This window comes from Etheostoma cragini, chromosome 3 (assembly GCF_013103735.1).
Source record: "Etheostoma cragini isolate CJK2018 chromosome 3, CSU_Ecrag_1.0, whole genome shotgun sequence".
NCBI classification, from domain to species: Eukaryota; Metazoa; Chordata; class Actinopteri; order Perciformes; family Percidae; genus Etheostoma; species Etheostoma cragini.
The window spans coordinates 22,383,945-22,401,213 of record NC_048409.1 but is presented as its reverse complement, the minus strand read 5'-3'; the positions used below and the strand labels follow the sequence as shown (position 1 = coordinate 22,401,213).

Below are 17,269 nucleotides of genomic sequence, written 5' to 3'. Positions count from 1 at the left end.
TGTGCTTTGGCCTCTCCTCTCCTCTCCTCTCCTCTCCTCTCCTCTCCAATAATATATTGTAGACATTATTACAATAGTAGAAATCTAGCTATGAGCACCATACATTAATGCTTTGTTGATGAAAATTAGATAACCCTTAGATTACGGCCTATAATTTACAGTGTAATTGGTGTTGTGCAGGGTATCAGTAAAATACCTACAGTGGGACAAATCTTTCTGTAACACAGGAAGACAATACTTAAAAGAATTGGGGGTAACAACTTTATGGTATTATTTATTTTAAAATTACAATATCCTTACAAAAATAACTAGGAAATCACATTGTAAAAAGTTTTTAGATATGGACTTATTGATTATACAGTGTACAGTATTATTGTTACTTAGGAACAAAGCGGTAAACCAGGAACATGGGTGGTTGGCAATAGCTATAAAATAGTCAAATGGAAGGGGCAGTAATGTAGTTTTAGGATCCATGTAGCTTTATCATACTGTATCACCAGACCATGAACAATAAAGCAGCTGAAATGATGTACACACTTAGACAGAAACTTGATTGAAAAGTATTGGACAGCAAACAGAATAGTGTAGCAAGACATTCATCACTCAAAAACATTTGTTGTTCAGTTTTTATCAACTTTTTTCAAAAGCACAGAAGTAATTCCATTGGAGCTAATGGCTGTTACTTTCTGAAACAAGACTATATTATTACAGTGTAAGTACAGGGTGTAGGGGCTGTAAAATTAAACAGCCCCTTGTTCATAATTTTTTTATATTTGTTACCTCTTTGCTTCTCCCCCTAACTACTAGTAGATACCTGGCAAGCATTTTATTGTACAAAGTAGTCACGTACAGTGTTTTTATGTATCCTTTTTGACGGGCTGTTATCTAAAGTGTTAACATAAATGATTGAGAGGATGACTTTTCCTATCTCTCACTCTCCCCCTTCCCTCTGCTCCTCACCACGAATACCTTGCTGTGATCAGCGCAGAGGGGGGTCTCCTTTTACCCATAATGTTGTCTCTCCTCATGCACATCTGATCTCAGCACAGTGAATGTGTGTGTGTGTGTGTGTGTGTGTGTGTGTGTGTGTGTGTGTGTGTGTGTGTGGAAATGCTTCCTCTGCCGTTCCTCTCTCTCTTTCTATTTTCATTATTTTACAGAGTTTCCTCTCTCTTTCTCTTTCTCTCTCTATCTCTCTCTCTCTCTCTCTCTCTCTCTCTCTCTCTCTCTCTCTTTTTCTCTCTATCTCTCCTTCTCTCTCTCTCTCCAAAAAAACTGTACTATTGGTTGCCACGGGATTCGGTTGCCATGCAGCAGCCACTGCTGCAAGGTTTTCACGTGGTCCATGCCTGCATGGGTGTCTACGGTAGCATGACCGAGGTTTGAATGCCATGTTCATAGGGCAGAGGGAGAGAGGTGTTGATGAGTTAGGATGGTTTGAAAACTGCCTGCTGCAATCTAAACACCTGCCCCATGCACAAATGTACAGACACCCTCCTTCATCATCTTGTTGGTCAATAAGACTTTGTCTGTAACTACAGGCTTTGCGTTAGTCTGAAGAGAAAGATGTAAATGTAAATGTAAATGTAAATGTGCTGTATTTATATAGCGCTTTTCTAGTCTTAACGACTACTCAAAGCGCTTTTACATCATACAGGATACATTCACCAATCACACACATTCATACACTGTGGCCGAGGCTGCCGTACAAGGTGCCACCTGCTCATCAGATAAACACTCACACACATTCACACTCCGATGCGCAGCACCGGGGGCAACTCAGGGTTCAGTGTCTTGCCCAAGGACACTTCGACAGCACAGTGAATGTGTGAATCCCCAAGATAAGTTGGGGATAACAGAGACAAATGATGATGCAGAGCCATCAAGGAGAGGAGAGATGGATGAGGGGAGAGAGAGAAAGAGAAAGAAGAAAAATAGAGTGGTATTGACCAGAGGCAGAAATCGATGAGCGGACTGTCAGTATAAACCAGTGGATCAGACTACTGGACAACCTGTCCATCGGAGTACAGTTTTATGGAGCGTGACTGGATAAGAAAGAGAGTTTTGGTGGATTTTTAACAGCAGATAATTGAATAGCTTGTGTTTGGTTTAGCAGAAGACACTTTTGGATACATGGTGGAAGCATGTGGTATGTTAAAGGAAGTTATGTCATAGAATGTGGTTGGTTTTTAATTTCCTCCACTTGGCTTAGTTACAGGAAAGAAAACAGTTTTGTTTTTTTGGTCGTGTGAACGGGATTATGTTCTCCTCTATTGTATTTTTGTATTGTATTTATTTTTTTCAAGTTTAATGTTTGGGCATTTCTTGAGGCCTTTAATAACAGGACAGCTGAAGAAGTTAAAGGGGTGAGAGAGGGCGAATGCTGCAAAAGGTCCTCAGGTTGGAGTTGAACCCGGGCCCGCTGCGTTGAGGAGGATTCATTTTTAGATTCCAAAAATACTTAAAAATGGACTACGGACTATGTATAAATGAACCTTATACAAACAGATTACTTTTAAATACAGTTTGGAGTTTTGTCCATGATTGCCTAAACAACAAGGCTGTCTGACACAAAAGACAAATACAATGCTGTGAATTTACTTTACTTTTATTTAGTTTACCTTTTATTTTTATTGTGTCAGATTTTTTAAAGCCAGTTTCTCCACACTTTAAAGGGTAACTACTGTATTTCTTCAACCTGGACCCTATTTCCCTATAATGTTGACTGATGATGACAGTGTCAAAGATGATAACAATTGGTCCATTTTATTAAGCAAGATCGCAGCAGTGGCGGTGAGCGAAACAAGCTTGTGTTTATGTTAAGTGCTTGTTTTGCCACTGACAGCCTCAGATTAATATTATAAGTGTCTGACAACATTATGGAAAGGATTTCTAAGGTCAACCTTTCTAATAAAGAGGAAAATCCTTTTTTTAAACATAAAACCCTCTGCGAAATTATGTTTGCTAGACCCACCAGACTCCTTGTAAATAAACAGTAATTTTAGCATCGTAAAATACATTTCATTCAAAGTCAATGGAAACAAAATAAAACTATGAAAAGCCGTTTTGGGGCGTATTTCCACTTTTCCAACCATCACAACTGTATTTTTTTTAAATGTATTTTTTTGTTGTTGTATTGTTTTGGTTGAAATAAATGCATAGTTTACAGCTTTACATTTGAAATATGTTGGCTCTATACATGCTAAAAGTATTATTTTTTTTTTTTAAATAGAGTGCAGCCCCAAGGTTACAATGCAGACTGGTCTGTAACTGCCAAAGATTGTTGTTCCTATCAGTCACTTAAAGTCAAAACATAGGGAAATAGGGTCCAGGTGGAAATAAAAAAACGGTAGTTTAAACTGGCCTAATGGCAAGTCAGAATTGTCTAAATTGGTTTATGATGGTATGGTATATGAAATAAGAACAACAGTGACTCTATGGCAAATTAATTTTAATAAACTTCCTTAAAATGAATAGTGTTGGGAAGGTTACTTTGGAAATATAATGGGTTACCGATTATAAGTTACAACTCATTTTTATCTGTAGCCATAGTGGCACATCATTTATTTTAGTCTTTACCATTTTCAGCTATAGGGTGCGGTAAGTAGGCTAGGTTATTGCGGGTCTATGCTAAGTCTCTGCTTGAGACTGGGCTGGCCCCTTTAGGATTGCTAACTAACTAGATAATTGATTATTTGTAATAATAATATGTGTGGTTGTATGTGGTTCTCTCTCTCTCTCTCTCTCTCTCCCTCTCCCTCTCCCTCTCCCTCTCTCTCTCTCTCTCTCTCTCTCTCTCTCTCTCTCTCTCTCTCTCTCTGTATGTGTGTGTGAGAGAGATCGAAACAGCCTCATTTACATTCTGACAGTGTTGGTTTAAATAACAGGCTTTTATGGAGTCACTGAGGCATGGTGGTTGTAAAACCACAGTCTCAGGTTTAACATGTTTACACACACACACACACACACACACACACACACACACACACACACACACACACACACACACACACACTCACTTGAGAACGAGACATGTGCCAAAGGGATTATTTATTGTAAGCAGGAAGTGTGTCTGCTACCACCTGGTTAGTGAGATCCTAATGTTTCATAACTACACAGCAGCTATAATAGGCTTATGTTAGTGTCTGTGGAGTACACAGATATACATACTCAGGCAGATGAATATGCATGCACAAGCAGTTGCCTGCACACACAGATACACACAGTACAGCACAGCAATAGAGATAAAATCTTACTTTCTTCTGATTAGTTTAGATTTCTGTTCCTTTTGTCTTCTTCTGTGGCTTTGTCTTCCCGTCTCTTTACTTATTTTTAGATTACTATCTTTCTCACCCTCCTCTTCTTTCAGCCTGTGCTTCTCACTCCCGGAGGAGTGCAAAAGAAAAGAGGAGGACACGTTAATAATGACAATTAAAGGCGCTTAGAATACAGGATAAAGTTCTTACCTTCACTCCTAATGTTAATAAGCAGAGTTTGTATTACCTTTAGCTAGAGACTAGGTGTCGCACTATTTACTAAACATGTTTTTGTTGTAACATAATTGCCCAAGCAGAACAAAATATCCCAAAAATAAACGCCTGAAATTACAGACATCAGATCAACAAAACAATAAGACTGCCAACATCATTACCCCAGTGATATTTGTGTCGGTTTTTATCTGTGCACATTTCAACAGTAGAAAATCACATAACTGTCTTGTCCTTGCAGTCTTTTTAACTTCTTGTTTCTCCGAACAGTACCTTTTTTTTGTTGACATGCCATGTTACTTAATACAATTAGATGTTTATAAATCTGTAACAGCATTCTGTGTCGCTTGTGAATGTTATGTGCTTATTTATTTGTATGGCTTTTTGTAATTAGGTCTCCTGCAATGAATACTTTGACAAGTTTCCTCACGGGAACAATTAAGTACATCAGAATCCGAATCACAGTGATGTTAATCCTGTCAACCTTTCATGTCACCTCTGTCAATAGACTGTGGAATAGAAACAACTGACAACAAGCATTAAAAAGATATGCTGTCGAATGCTGCCAGTCAGCTACAAATACCCACAAGGACAACAAGGACGTTTTGATCCCTCTCCATCTCATCTGGTGTTGATCTCTGGCTCTGGGTGTTGCAGAGTAAACAGCTTACGGGGATGAAATCGCTTCATGAAAGCCTAGCAATGTGTGAAAAGAGAGAGACAGCATTAACACTACACTGAGTTATACTTCTTCCAGGCTCAGCCTTAGCTTTAGCTACAAACTTCTAGTACTCATCCAGCTGCATTTACACTTCTTATTAGTTGTGTACCCATGTGGTTAGATAACCATGACACTTTTAGTGCAAGGTGTGAGCATAGTCCAAAGTGTGGTTCATTTGTTCATAAACGCACCCAGCCCAACCCCCAACTGCCAACAAGCCGTTTTCCCTCACTATCTCTTCAAAGAATGACATTTTCATGCAAAACCCTTCTTGAGTCCCTAGGTCAGTTTCTCGTTCATATCTACTGCTTTGGCCCCTAATCCCTAAACTGGTCACCATTAGAAACAGAGCTTCACCACTCTTTTTTTAAGCTCAATTACCAGTTTCATGTCTCCACCTTGACGTCTGAATGTCCTCACTTCTTGCTTGCGCTCCTGCAATGTCTTGCATCCCTTTCCAAAAGTCCCAATCAGCATTTCCCTCATGTGGCCCTTACCCTAAACCCTACTTTTAGTTTCAGTTCTCAGAACTTGCTCTTGATAGAACCTGTTGCTTTAGGTACCAGTGAGATGATACAAAAATTTTGAGGTATAAATCCATGAGAGTAAAGAGTCAAGAATAGATTATGGTTAACTTTAAATGTTAATAATGTAAACACCTCTTGCTTCAAACTGCTGTTTTTTGTTTTAAATAAAGACCTTGACCTGCAGTGCTGTAGTCTGCCAGTACTTGCCAGTAAGGACTTTCGTCTTTATGCCAGTCCTTGCTTTATCTCTAGCTTTGTCCCTGGTTCTATGCCTGCACTACCCCTCAACCTCAACCCTGCCCCTCCCTTAGGCAAAGCTAAACTTTGTCCTGATTTAGCTTTGATCCAACTCTCACTCAAGCATCAGCCCCTTTTGTTACACTAGGAATACATGCATACATATTTTACCTGGGGTACAATTTTCCATTTCACTGTACAGTGGCTGTTCAAAGCATTTCTGTAATGGTACAAGAGGCATTACACCTTCTGCTCCACATCTGGTATACAGTAGAAGAGTTGACCTAAACAGTATGCAAATATGGATTTTGCAGAATGACCCACAAACCTCTTGAAACTCCCAACCATTGTGAACAACCATTGAACTACATTTAATGTAACTGTAGCTCTGAAATGAATTGCAGTATAGCAACAGCAAAGCCAATCCTCACCAGTTTTTCTGTTGGAACAGAAACCAACAGAACCATGGAACGCTCTTACAGCCAGGTGCTTATTGGGTGTGTTTGACAGGCTTGAAAGAACTACCTAATCATCTGTTGGGAACGCCAACTGCTGTACTTCTCTGGCCTGCCCTTTGGCTACCAGGCTGAGTTCCTCACGTTAAACACATCCTCCAGCCCTGGCCCTATTTCCCAGTTCCAGCTCCACTGCCTGTCCCCAGACTCCGGCCCCAGTTCTTGCCCTCTCCCCTAGTGCCCTCTTGACCAGTACGGCCATAGCAGATGGAGAGTAAAGAAAACTGTGTTGCTACCAACCATGACTCGCACATTCACTCAGCTCTCTCCTTTTCTCTTTCTCTCTCTGACTTTCTCTTTAAATCCTCCCACTCCTTTATCTCCTCACTCACAGGATTTGGTGCATCAAACATTGATTTGTCTTTATTTTTAGAGCAGCTGTGAGCGTACATGCGTGCGTGGGCAGTATTTGTTTGTATGTGTACCAGACACTCATCAATGCTGCGTCGTGGGCAGTTTGACGGTGTTTGGGTGCATGTGCGCGTCTTTGTGAGTGTGTCAGAGCTCTTTTTTCGAAGTTAATCCCTTAAGAAGAGGTGTGGTTATCTTTCTCGTTCTGCGCTCCCCCCTCTCCTCTCTGTCCCTCACTCTGAGCGCAAAATCATCACATGCTCTCTCGCTTCCGTCCTCCTCTCATCTTCCTCTTGTGCTGTTGTTATTGCCGTGGACGCTAGTCCGAGGGAGTTCCTTCTCTCAGCTTGGCATCTCTGCATCTCCTCTAATCTGCTGTTGTTCCTGTGTGACATGAGATCTTGTAGTGAGATGGGGGAGGCCATCGAACTCAGGTGAGTCAAATACAGAGTAGGGGGTTTGAGCTGTGTGTTTGTTTTAGGGAACTGACAGGTAACATTCAACCAACGTATGCACATGCACTTTGTGTATGCACTTGTGTATCTATGCATACAATTATTTTGTGTGTGCGGTTGAGCACCTGGGAGTATTTCGGATTCAAACTGGGTCAACTGTTAGCGATCAGTCAGTACCATGGGCATTTTTTCTTAGCTAACCTCTTTTTCTGTCCATCATGTTGACCCTGTTTCGACAAGGCGGAAATCAGCAAGCTCTATAGAGGTCAACAGGAGATGTGGGGTTTTCATGATAGTGATCTGTTGTGGTTGTTGTTGCTGTGGTTACGGTGATACTTTCAGTCATTGCCAAACTGATAATATGTCTAGTCCAGCTTGTATCCACAGGGCTCATAGCTAATAGCATTAGCAGATGCATTAGCCGCCATGCCCATATGGAAGAGATTAAACCTGCTACATACAAACACCCAACATTTTTTTCTTGCATAGTGTTAGTGTCTTTACATGTTTTTTTGTGCACCTATAGACACAAGTCTGTCCATATGTGTCTGGGTGTACACCTGCCATACAACTTTTATTAACAAAAAAAAGAAATGGTGTTCCCGAGCCTGCTGAAGGGAACTGGTTTGCTTCAATGCCCTCACCAAATTAACACTTAGTCTCTTTTTAACTTCTCTGCCCTCGTGATTAGATGGTTTAGAAGGACAGCTCTCATGTGAGGTGCAAAAAAGAGAAAGAGACAAGTGTGAGAACACTGCCGACAACCGAGACCAATATAATGAGGAAAATGAGGACAAAAGAAGAACTGCAAGACAGAGACTCAACAGGAGGGAAAAATGAAAGGAGGTGTGTGAAAGTCAGAGTTGAGATGGGAAGGGTGAAAATAGCATCAGGGAAGAGAGTGTGGCAGAGAAAAAAGCCCAGGAAAAGCTGATTGATTATAAAGAAAATATGAATTTTCAGCAGAAGAAGATGGAGATCGACTGACAATTGTGTTACTTGATTTAGATTATCGCCTGACATTGCAGAATATTAAAGAAGTAACACCTAGTGGCAAACTTTAAAGCATTTGTGTGAATTTACTCCTGCCTGGAGTAAACTCAAGTCATTCTATAATGTCCCTGGTCATCTCTGAACCTCTGGGTAAAAGTGTGCCCCATACTGCTGTCATATCAGAGACGAAGCACAGATGATAAGATGGCCTTTGACTCTGGTCTACTCTGATAAGAGGGAATACAAAGTGGGAACACAGCATGACAATATGATACTGGAGCATATTGACCAGACTGCTCCACTTCACGCCTGGCTGCACTGTGTTTAGATGCGCTTTCACACACTTTTCCCATCACAGACACATGCATGCAGGCAATTATGGACATGCTTTGACATGGAATCAGACACATACCATACTTTTGATTGCATATGTGGTCTCACACATACACATATATATATATACACACAAACACACACACACACACACACACATACAGAGTTAACGTGATTCGTCCATATCATCGTTGCCTAATGTTCCAAGGGTAGACGGGTTTAACTTGGGTGGGTGGGAATTGAAACAGTAGAAGGAGGGGCAGTAACACAGCTCTGCAATAAGCCTGGAGCAGTGGGATTATTGGTGTGGGAGCTATGTGTCTCCTGATGTTGAGGTGACAGTGCATGTGTAAATACAGTGGGGCTCGAATGTTTGGGAACACCAGGTACAAATTTGTATTAAAGTGCATAAAGAAGCCAAGAAAAGACGGAAAATCTCCCAAAGGCATAAAATGATAGATTAGACTTTCGTATGATATGTCACAAAACTTCAGATTTTATTTGTATCATTTACGCTTTCAAAATAACAGAAAACAAAAAAATGGCATCTGCAAAAGTTTGGGCACCCTGCAGAGTTAATACCTTGTACTGCCCCCTTTGGCTAGAATCACAGCTTGTAAACGCTTCTTGTAGCCAGCCAAGAGTTGTTCAATTCTTGTTTGAGCTATCTTTGCCCATTCTTCCTTCCAAAAGCCTTCCAGTTCTTTGATTTCTGGTCTGTCTGTCACACGCTGCTCTTTTAAGGTCTATCTATAGATTATGTTGAGGTCAGGAGATTGTGAAGGCCATGGCAAAACCTTCGGTTTACGCCTCTTGATTTAATCCACCGTGGATTTTGAGGTGTGTTTAGGATCATTATCCATTTGTAGAAGCCATCCTCTCTTTAACTTCAGCTTTTTCACAGATGGCATCAGGTTAGCATCCACAATTTGCTAAAATTTTACTGAATCCATTTTTCCCTCTGCTTGTGAAATGTTCCCTGAGCCACTGGCTACAATACAACCGCAAAGCGGATTTTTCCATTTTTTCTTGGCTTCTTTATGCACATTGATACAAATTTTTACACGGGGTGCCCAAACTTTCGAGCCCCACTCTAGATGTTTTGAGTGCACCAGCACACACACTCACTTGCAGTTTCCCAGCTTTAACCTATTTGCAGAGAAGACTGGGAAGCAGATCATTTTAATTGCAGGATGTTTTCTGAGACTCCCGGCTTTGCCAGAATGACATCCCCTGTTCCATTATTTGATTAGTGCCTTAAATGAGTGAGGGAGGAAGAGCGAGAACATGTTTTGTGCATTTTATGGATTTTATACATACTATTCATGCACTGCACAGATGCATGTATGTGTGGAAAATAAGCAAAATGCCCTTGTGTGTCTTTGAGCATGATATTGTGTGTCAGATTTAAAGTGAGTTCAATGTGAGTGTCACTAAATCTCCATTAAGTCAACCCATGACAAGAATCGGCTCTGGAAATCTGTGCTGCTTCCTGGATCTCTTCATCTTCATCTAATTGACATCTGATTTAATTCCAAGTTTCCTTAGAGTTTACCTACAGTATCTTGTCTAAAGCTTGTCTAAGTTATCTTTGAGTAAATTACTTTGACGTGTCTGTCTATTTCTCTTTGTTTATATTACATTTAAATTTTATATGATGTAGAATGAAATTAAAGGATCATTTCTGTTTCGTAAAACGTTAGTTTAATGCTCCGTTTAGACCAACTTGAGGCTAAACTTTGTATTAAATTAAATGTAAAATATGAGGATAAAAAGACATTTTGATCAAACTTGTTTCAAGGATTAAGCACTTCAAGAAAAAGGTTTTATGGAGACTTTTCTGACCTGTTATTAGTTCAGTAGTTGCAATGTTGATTCATATTATCATTCCCTTCTGGCTACAGACAGACATAAACTGCACTCTCAAGTAGAATGGCCCATGTTCATGTACATGCTGTATGAAATTCTCCTCCATCTGTGACCGTAAGTCTCTTGTTGCAGACAAATTTTGATTTCAGAACAAAGTGAGAGAACTGATCCTGGATCAGAAGGTTGAGTGAAAAGAATGTGCCATTTGCTAGCATCAAAACAAATTAAGTTTCTTACATTAATGCAGGTGTGCTGCTAGATGGCAGTATAGTTAGACACAGAGTTTAACTCCATTAGACATATTTTGGTTTCTCTTTTTCACATTTAGAAAATATTAACCTACACACGATGGGAAATCTAATTGGAAGCAAACAGAACTGACTTAATAAATAATGAATTTTACAGAATGAAACATCATTCTCAAGGACATACCACCATTTCATATTATAATATGTGATGCTATGAACAATATTGACCAGTACCGCATTAAAAGTCAGAGAGAAATATGAACTCCACAGACCCCTTTTTATAGTGTTTGTGTTTGTTTGTGGGTGCCAGGCTGGTGGTTAAACACCTGGTGCTGCTTCAGCTGTCACTATATGTACGTCTGTACACTCTGACACACACTCCTAATCATTACAGAAAGGACCATTACTGATGCAACAGCGCTGTTTGCCTCCGCACTTACAGAAAAGTATGCTTCATACTGTAAGCCACCTACATGCTTTAATGTATGCAGCTCTCCACTGATCTGTATGTGCTGCTGCTGCTTCATGTTTTCTCACTGTAGATGCTGCACCCAAGGGTGTTTATGTTTCATATGCAGACTGGAATGATTGCTGTTTATTGCACTTTAATTCAGCTGTAATATATCCTCTATTTCTGTGGGAATTACTTAGTGATGGAGTAGTGATTGAATAATTGGTGGGATTGTGTTGTTTTCCAGATGTGGAACATTTTATCTTACCATCTGTTCTGTAAACAGTCCGACTTGGTTGTCTGACTGTCGGATGATTTCTTATTTATAGCAGGAGGCGACTCTTTGTACTTTTGAGAATTTAAATAAGTTTACAGGTTTTTAACAAATTTGATTTTGGAAAGCTAACTTGTATGATGTATCACTAAAAGTGAGAGAAGAAAACTGATACTACTTTCATCTTTGTGTGTTCTGTAGAGAGACTGGTCCAGGATGCTTTTAACCTAACTTAGCACACTTGCAACATCCAGCACGGGGAGAAAGTAAGAGAAAAATCCACTTTACAACATTCCAACTCCAGATTAAAGCTGTCTTATTTTAAACGTTTCCGTAGCCCTGCAAACATTTTTGTCTTTAGCAATTCTCAAGTCTCAAATAAATTAAGTCTATAGCAGTGAAATCCAAGTCAAGTTGCAATTTTTTGCAGTTTTTGTCAGAAAGCAAAGGAATTATTCTACATTTACTTATGCAGGTGAGTTATATGAAAATGTGTGTATGTAGCAGTGGTTGTGTTGCAGACTGCCTGTCAAATACACACCTTATACACTGTTATTTGCCAGAAAAGAACACTTCAAAAGAGCATAACACTGTCTGTTGCTCTCTCACATCCGTACACACTTTTATACACAGTCTTATAAAACCACTGCAATGAATACGGCCATCGTGTCCTTAGTCGGGCTTCAGACTAAACACATGTGCCCTGGTTTAGGCTATGTCTGCTACGTCACACCCCTTTATTTTTTAATCATGAACACAGACCAACTGTCATCTGTCGTGCACTCTGTACGCAAATGTGTGTGTGTGTGTGTGTGTGTGTGTGTGTGTGTGTGTGTGTGTGTGTGTGTGTGTGTGTGCGTGTATGTGTGTGTGCGTGCGTGTGTGTTTTCTGTGTGTGTGTGTGCGTGCGTGTGCTGTGTGTGTGTGAGAGAGAGAGAGAGGAAAAAAGAGTTTTGGATGATAGTAAGAGTCTGTGTCCCTATTCGGGTCACTCAGTGTCAGTTGAAGTCTGTGGGGCCCAGAAACTGGGTCAGTTGTCTGTGTGTGTGCTTGCGTGTCAGCATCCTGTGTCTAAAGTTATTTTCATTTTTATTCTATTAACTGGAAATTTGCATATTGTCTGTCTTTTATTAGCCCAGAGATGTGTCACTATTGAATTGACATTTAAAGCTAAGTTTGTGTATGTGTGGGAGTTTATTTGAGTACATGCTTTTGTTGTCTGCAATGATGCTAAAAAGAGATATAGTTTATAAGACAATCACAAAGTTAGTAAAGTTGAAAAGTGAAGAAAACGTTTGAACAACTTTGAACAACTGATGAATGAAAAGAAACAGTGAAACATTTAAAACTAATTCTGGAAAACCAACAAAACCAAATTATGCTCATCCTGCAGCCCCCTCAAACCATAGAGCCACAGAGTACTGATGCTAACTGAGCCCGGTAAACACACACCACATTAAATATAAAGCCTGAACTAGTTAAATGCCATAACACAGCCTACAGTCCACCATCAAAAAGGAAAGTGCCCATATAGCTATTAAACTATGCCCTGTAATTTGTATGTATTCAACGTATTTACTGCTCTGTGCACCACATTGACTGCTGCTGAATAAGAGCGCTCAGGTCCACGTTGGGAGGAGGTCGGGTTGGATGGATGGGTCATATACACCAGCAGGGCTTTCAAGTGGCAGAATGGAGTTGGTGTCCTGGGGAAAACACAAAACTTTCACCCATGAACATGTTTGTGAAGTACTATTAAAGGGTACAGGGCTTTTAATCCAAACCACAATCTTTTCTCTTAACTAGTTGCATACAAATCTCAACAGCCAGACGATGTATTTTGTTTGATAGAATGGTTTAGGATTCATTCAATGGTTTACTTTAGCACATTTCATTAGTTTGTAATGTCGTTCTGTAAAAGATTGGTTTTATATGGGATGCCTAGATTTTCAGAAGACAAGTCACAGACAATCCACCTGGCAATCCACAAGTAGTGCTGCAGCAGATGTCACGGACGCAGCTCACTTGATCACGCATCAGAATTGATCATTACACACTGTGTTGATGAGGGACATAAATTGTGTTCTTCTGCCCAAATAATAATACCAATAATATTAAAAAAATATCAGTTTGGGATTTGGGAACGCATATTGATACAATACTAAGGCTAAAAAATAAAAAAATAAAAAAGCTATTTCCTGGGACGTGATTCATCTAATTTTTGGGAAAATATTAAACCCTACTTAGGATGTGCCATTTCTGTGTCTGTAGCTACTGAGGGGGAGAGAAGGTGGGGCAAGATAGAAGCTGGGGGTGTGGCCTTGACCAACTGCCACTTTGCTCGTTTGAAAGCCATGTTGTCTCTCTTTCTTTCTCATGGGTGGGTCAAATTCTCTGGGCGGGCAAAGCAGAGAAAGGGAAGGTAACAGGAGATCGGCCCATCTTAGCTTTCATTTTCTCATTGTCAGGATACCCAGGGCTCAGTTTACACCTATCACCATTTCTAGCCACTGGGGGACCATAGGCAGGCAGGGGGGAATGCATAGTAATGTTGAAAAACCTCAAAAAGTGAAATGTTCATGCCATGGGACCTTTAATTTAACTGTGGTTGCCACATGATGGTCACATTTTGACATCTAAACTTAAATGAAATGGTCCCTAAAAGGACCGTCACCATGCAGGGCCCTGTACTCGGCTCACAGTCTCCTTCTGTCTGCTAAACTCAACTACAACAGCCTGTGAAACGACTAGAAACTTACAGTGGCCGGTACCCTGCTCACAGTAACAATTGTTTGGTTACATTTAACTTTTAAGGCTGCTAAATTTAACAGATGACAATGGCTGGATACCTAGCCTGGTTAACATACTGCCAAGTTACTGCATATTTACTGTTTGTCAACTCTACACAATGTTATTGAATCTCTATGAGCTCATAGAAATATCTCCCTTTGACAAGTACAGCAAGTCGTATCTAAGGTCCATCCTATTTACTGGAGCAGTAAAACTGTTTGCATTGCATAACAACCTTATGGGATAAGATTGATTGTTCCAGGTATTATTCAAACCCTCCAGTGTTACCAGGGAAACAGAGTTAACTGTTTAAAAAAAACATTGTATTTTGATAGTAAAACTTTAAAATATAAATTAATGGTCTTAAGAAATGTTATTTGGCAACTGACCAGGGCAAAAGCACGTTAATGCCCTCCGTGGTGTCCATTGTCAGGAATTAATGGACTGTGGCGGAGGCAACCGTCCTCCGCTGGACACTTTGTTGGGCATTAACTCTTACATAAAGCATTTGTGACCACTTATAAATGGTGCTGTATAAGAAAGTGGTAGCATCATAAGTCATGTTGGATTGTTTCTCAGGTTTTAGTCGAGCAGTCTTATTTTTTATGGGGATTTGTGCTACAGAAAGAAGAATTGCTATCTGAGTGCCGTGTGGAGAAAGTAGCCATTTTCAGTTTCATGACCACAAAGTTAGTGTGTGTCAGCAATGTCACCATATTTCTGTGGCTTCTGTCTGAGGTAAAAACTGTTAAAATAAGAAGTAAATCACTGGGTTTGCTCATTAATGTGTTTATGCTTGTCAGATAGTTGTATTACAGGATTTTTACTACTAATATAAATTTACTACACTGGATGCTTTGGCACAACACACCAGCTTCTCAGCTGTTCAGCCAATGAGTCCCAATTTATTCGACTGAACAGAGAGAAGGAAACAGAGATACATCATGTCCATATAAAGTGGTCAGTTCAATGACTAAGCAAAGCAACCCCCTGTGCCCACTGAGTCATTGAGACCTTGCATTACTGTGTGTGTGTGGGTGTGTGTGTGTGTGTGTGGCAACATTATGAGACTCCTCCGCTATTTCCCTCATTGTACAAGGTGTGCCTTCCAAACATCTGGTTGAGAAGAAGTGTGAGGGAGGAGTGTGTCCCGTTTTGCCAAAATCAAACCGCTGTTGAACACAGAACATCTGGATCAGGGAGGAACACTGTGTGTGTATGTGTCGGTGTACAATGATATCAGACTCACAGCTGGCAAGCACAAAACACAGCTGGACACACATGAATTCATGCAGTCTTCACATAGATTATGTGGAGGGAAAACAGAGGTTATCCACATCTATCTAAAAATGCAGATTTACATTAATATGAACTTTCTAACTCTTTAAATACAATCTAATTAACTGATAATACTGATATTAGAACACACCCACATTGCTAATGACAATCTTCCCAACCTACTAATAGTTAAAATACCAGCTTAACAAGCCAAAGCAAAATGTTGAAATATTTTCCCCGTAGTTTATTAGTCTGTCCGCGTAGGCGAACCTTTCTTGCTAAATTCATCCCTGTGAAACCCATTTCCTCACATTCACATCGCCAAAACTGCAGACATTTAGCTTCAGGATCCATTGTAACATTTACATCTGACACCATCAGAGCAACAGGGGAGATCTGGAATATAAAAACCACTGAAGAAGAAGAATAGGGGAAAGAAAGTGGTGATGAGGAGAGGTCAACTGGAGTGAATAGACTTAAAAGTCTATCACATAATATCATATGATTGTAAATAGTCTCTCCTGCCATCTCCTCAGCAACAATACATTCCAGATGTCTGCTAACTCAAACACTGGATGGGAAACAACTATGTGTTTTTTGGCACAAGTCCTCCAGTTTGTGTAGTCTGCACTGAAGTGCTTATGAATTTTGCGTGGGTTTATGACGATAGCGGAACTTAATTTGTTCCGTTGATTTATATATTTATTTTGATATTTTCCATCCCCGCCTGCTTGCTAGACCAGCCCCTCGTTCTGTCTCTGGCTTTTTTTCTTCTTCTTTTTTTTCAACTTTCACATGGTTCTTGTTGTGCGGGGTGAGGTCACTGCTATGCAAGGCCTTTACACATTGCATGCTGGGTAATGTCTCCACCCAAAGTGTCTCCATTTAAGAGTGTTTACTACCAGATTCCGGTTCACTTCACAATGTGCTTCTCAGAAAGAGAAGAGCTATCAACTTGTTTTCACTGCAGTCTGGCCTATAGGTCATATTCCTGTGTCCATCTGCCAGGATTTGGACTTAACATTGTCTGTGCAAATGAAAGACACCCTTTCCACAGCCATCCCCCACATTGTCATGTGAATATATCTGTAAATATCTTTCTTCCTTAAAACAATAGTTTGACATTTTGGGAAATACATTTATTTGCCTTCTAGTGGGGTTAGATGAGCAGTTTGATATCACTCTTCTATCTGGCTAGTAAATATGAAGCTACAAACAGCAGCAGGTTTGCTTAGCTTAGCATAAAGACAAATAAACCAAGAGGGAAACAGCTTGCCTGGCTTAGTTCAGCAGACGCTAACGCTCACTAATTGACATCTTACTTTTTTTTTTTATCTTTACAAAAACATTTAAAAAGTTTTTAAAAAAAAGTGTAAGAACAACATGGCATTTTATGGGAAATCTTATATAAGCGTATTTCCTATATTTTTTTAATTGCGCCCACATATTTTTTTTAAATTTTGCTGGTTAGTTGGTCTTTCTTTCTAATCAAAAGTAAAATTGCATGTGTTGCAGCACTTTTTTTCTAACCCCATTCCTCAATGAGTCCTCCACTTCTTCCAGTCAATTTTCACTACTGCCAGTACCCTCTGTTCACATCATTGCATCAGAATCCTATTTGCTTACTCCTCTTCCTCCCCCTCCTCCTCCTCTGCTGCCGTCCCAAACCATATGAGGGCAGTTACACGGCATGCTGTATTCCCTAACCAGCACCTCATTTCCCACACCCTGTCACAAATA

General features: G+C 40.1%; 1 protein-coding gene across 2 annotated transcripts in view; it reads left to right on the top strand.

The window, feature by feature from the left end:
* The window catches only part of numbl (NUMB like endocytic adaptor protein), a 54,093-nt gene that overhangs the window by 17,666 nt on the left and 19,158 nt on the right, over positions 1-17,269 (top strand). The window contains exon 1 of one of the 2 annotated variants that reach the window (XM_034868114.1): positions 7,022-7,272. The exons of the other annotated variant lie outside the window; for it this stretch is intronic. Within the exon in view, the coding sequence (XP_034724005.1) occupies positions 7,232-7,272 (41 nt within the window). The 5' untranslated portion in view covers positions 7,022-7,231. Of the gene's footprint in view, positions 1-7,021; positions 7,273-17,269 lie in introns of those variants that run through there. 2 annotated transcript variants of the gene reach the window in all.